Source organism: Macrobrachium nipponense, chromosome 22, assembly GCF_015104395.2.
Source record: "Macrobrachium nipponense isolate FS-2020 chromosome 22, ASM1510439v2, whole genome shotgun sequence".
NCBI lineage: Eukaryota > Metazoa > Arthropoda > Malacostraca > Decapoda > Palaemonidae > Macrobrachium > Macrobrachium nipponense.
In genome coordinates, this window is record NC_087213.1 from 49,352,592 (window position 1) to 49,356,569 (window position 3,978).

Consider the following 3,978-nt stretch of genomic DNA (forward strand, 5'->3'; position numbering starts at 1 on the left):
AATCAGAGGGAAAGCCAGTTGTTGTAAAATCAAATGAAACCCAGATAGATGGTGATTCGAAAACTTTTGGGAGACTATTTCCAGAGAACGAACGAGAACTTTCCAGAGAAATCATTTCGGTATTGATCTCTCAGAAGGTCTTAGTCCACTGATAGTCAACTGCACATCCACTACCATTGTCTCCAAAGCCATAGTAAATTGGTGGTTAGTTGATCTTGAAATCGATATAATCCTAATGAGTTATCTGAAGTAAACAAATGTGCTATGACTATGAACTAATTAGCCATGCTCTCTTCAGATATCGAGCTAAAATGAAAAGATTTGAGAAGAACTACAATGCAAATTTAGGCCTCAGTGTGGGAAATTCCCGAGATGGATATTAGTATTGCACCAGCTCCGGTTGTTTTATTTTATTTATTTATTTTTTTGCCATGCCCTTAGTAAACGTTAGGTTAGATTAGAAATCGTGATATTTTGGGTGTGAGAAACGTAATAAGGTTATTTTCAAGAAGATTCTATGGTTAGTTTTTAAGATAGGGCGTCCCGCTATTTTAAGGAAGGAACAGTACTCGGTTAAACTTCGGAAATATGCCTCGGTGCGTAAATTGGAAGAGTTGAAAAAAAAAGAAGGTAATTATCAGAAAAAAACAGTGATTATGATACTTATACATAGGTACTGGTAAATCACGACAACAAGGGGGATATTCAAAAACTTCTTTATACATACTAGTATAATACAAACACGGTCACAATTATCACCTCTCAGAATGGCAAACGGCGGCTATAAGTTACCTGTCCTGATATTGAAATCCGTCGTTAATCCATTTCTTGATCAATCTTTAATAAATTCCCTGTTAGAATATCCCCGCTATTATTTACATTTTATTGTTTTTCTAATTGATATTATTAAATCATTGGATAATCTTGCGACTCTTCTTTAGAATTCGGTCATTAATCTAAATAAAGGGAAAATTGGCCCATTTCCCCTATAAGTAAAACTCATGATTGAAGATTATCTTATCTTAAGCAGAACACTCCCTGTCGTAATGACGGTAATGAGATAAAGAAATAGTTTCTTTTTACTTTTTTTAAATTCATGAAAGTTCTTACGCCGTCAATCGTTCAAGGTTCATTAATCCATTCCCTTTAGATTTTAATGGCGTCATTACTTTTTTCATTAGCCTTTGATATTGTTACCTTAAGATGGACATTTACAAGGATTTTAATTTTCTCTTCTCTATTTCTTTGGCGATTTTAGAGTCGAATTTTGCTACTTATTTACTGATCCCGTTTAGGCGAATGTTTCCTGCTCAGTGCCTTAATTAAGGAAAGTCTGAAAACCTGTGCTTCCATTGGCTTCTGGCGGTGATGTTTTTGAATTCAGCTTCTTATCCTTTTTGAAGGTTGGGTTGATATCTTGATATAACTACTAGATTTACCAATTAATGATCGCCTCAGGCTTTTATGGCTTCATTGCTTTTATGTAAAATACTGCCTTAAGAGTATTTGCTAATGTTTTTAGTTTGGTTTTATTTTCATCCAGATTATGTGGAACAATAGTTTTCAATCGGATACAAGAAAAGGAATATATATATATATATATATATATATATATATATATATAATATATATATATATATATATATATATATATATATATATATATATATATATATATATATATATATATATCCACATCAGGCAAGGGAACTGCCTACTAGGCCATACAAGTCATAAAAAAAGTATGAACCCAAGTACAACTACACCTAAGGCTACCTGGTTAACAGCCTCGCATACCAGTGTGTTTTTCCCAACATCCCGACGCAGCAGTGGTTAAGAGTAGGTATAGTTAGCTTAACAACCAAAAATTCAGGAAAAAATTAACGCCATATTCAGTTCATTTCTCACTGGGTTTTGACAAAATAATATCTAATATATTTCGATTCGGGAAGTCATTCTATACGAAAAATTTCGGGTGTAGCTTAGGTAGTCCTTTAAGTCATATGTTTAGCCGATTTATACGTGGATTACTATGAAATAAAAGCCAAAAACATGCTGTGGATAAAATATGTAGATGATATTCTAACATTTTGTGATAATAACGGGGGAAATTTAAACGAATTCCTTTCAAAATTAAGTGCATTACTGCCCCACATTAAATTCAAAGTTGAATGGGAAACAAACAGCAAAATTCCTTTTCTTGAAGTTTTAATAATTAGAGACCAGACAATACAAATTTACCGTGTAGAAAAAACCGACATTCTTACTTTTATACATTAAATACTTTATTTATCATGTCATCTTACGAATTTGTCCCCCAGATTTAATGAAAAAGGAATTTGAACTAATTAGTAAGCAGCTTTCGTCTTCAGGGTATCCAGACCATACAACTGAGAAAGTTATTCATGAAGCAAACGTAATTTTCTACCAAACCTCTCAAGACAAGACCAGGGAGACTCCCAACAATAAAAATCCCATTCCTGGACTGGACTGAGATGGTGACTCTGACTCTCGGAAAATCTAACCCTTTTGCTTTTACCTACCTAAATACCCTAGCCAAATTCCTGATTAACGCAAATTCCGTGCCTGGATGGTGACCAATCTTACATCGGTTTTACAGGAAAATCACTTCGCCAGAGATTATTACAACATAAACGCTCGGTTATGTATGGACAACAAACGTCAGCTATTTTTAACCATATGAAATAACCATAACCACAGAATAAACTGGAATTTGTCACGTATATTTTATAGCAACAAATTTCAGTACAAAAGTCAGATGATAGAGTCAGCATTGATTAAACAAAGACAGGTAAGAAAGAGGACTGGATGGCCTATAAGGAAGCAAATAAATTAGTATATACCACTGTAGCAATTGCTAAGGATAGAGCATATTATCAGTTTTACCAAGAACTAGATACCAAGGAAGGGCAAGGGAAGGTCTTTAAACTAGCACAAATGAGAAATAAGAATACCAAGGATATAAAACACATAAGACAGATTAAGGATAAGGATGGAAATGTACTTAGAAATGAGAGAGACATAATAAGGAGATGGGAAGAATATTTTGAGGCCTAATTGAATGAAGAAATTAAAGATTTCTAAGAGGATATGGACACAGAAATTGTGGACTAGTCAGAGAAATAACAAAAGCTGAGGTTAGGGTGGCACTGTGAAAGATGAAAAATAGTAAAGCAGTGGGACCGGATGGCATGCCTGCAGAAGCCTAGAAGGCTCTTGATGAGGAAGGAATTGACATAGTGGGGCAGTTAATGAAAAAGATTATTGAAAGTGAGATGATACTCACAAAATGGATAGAAAGTATATTAATCCCAATATTCAAAGAGAAAGGGGATATTCAGTGCTGAGAAAATTACAGAGGAATATGGCTCATGTCACATACTAAATGTATTATTGATGAAAAATTATGGCAACAAGTTTTCATCAGTAGACAGATGGTATTTTTGTTCTGGAAAACTACAGAGAGAAACAAAACATCTTGCATATGTCCTTTATAGACGTTGAGAAGGCATACCACAGAGTACCACGTCAGGAAATATGGAGATGTCTCAGGGAGAAAGGAGCGATGGAGAAGTATGTCAGAATAATCAGGGAGATGTATAGAAATGTAAAGACCAGCGTCAGATCTACAGTTGAAAGTAAAAAAATTTCCAAGTTGGAGTCGGGCTACATCAGGGATCCACTCTGAGCCCACTTCTGTTTAATATTGTCTTGGATGTGTTGACGGGGATGTCAGGGACGAGCCATCATGGTGTCTGCTCTATACAGATGGCATAATCTTGGTAGCCGAGAACAGGGAAGGGAAGAACTGGAGGGGAAGGTTGTAAGGTGGAGATATGCCTTGGAGAGTAGAGGTTTAAAGATAAGCAGGAAAAAGGCAGAATATATGCCAACCAAATTGGATGGCAACCAGCAAACAACAACCAAATTAGGCGGAGGAAACATCAGAAGGGTTCA

The 3,978-nt window shown here is 35.2% G+C and overlaps 1 protein-coding gene across 1 annotated transcript in view; it reads left to right on the top strand.

Annotated features, from left to right (window-relative positions):
- The first annotated feature begins 3,769 nt into the window (after positions 1 to 3,769).
- Positions 3,770 to 3,978, top strand: part of LOC135198265 (uncharacterized protein C53C9.2-like) — a 6,804-nt gene continuing 6,595 nt past the window's right edge. The window contains exon 1 of the mRNA XM_064225835.1: positions 3,770 to 3,978. This exon is cut by the window's right edge and continues 252 nt beyond it. Coding sequence (XP_064081905.1) covers positions 3,770 to 3,978 — 209 coding nt within the window.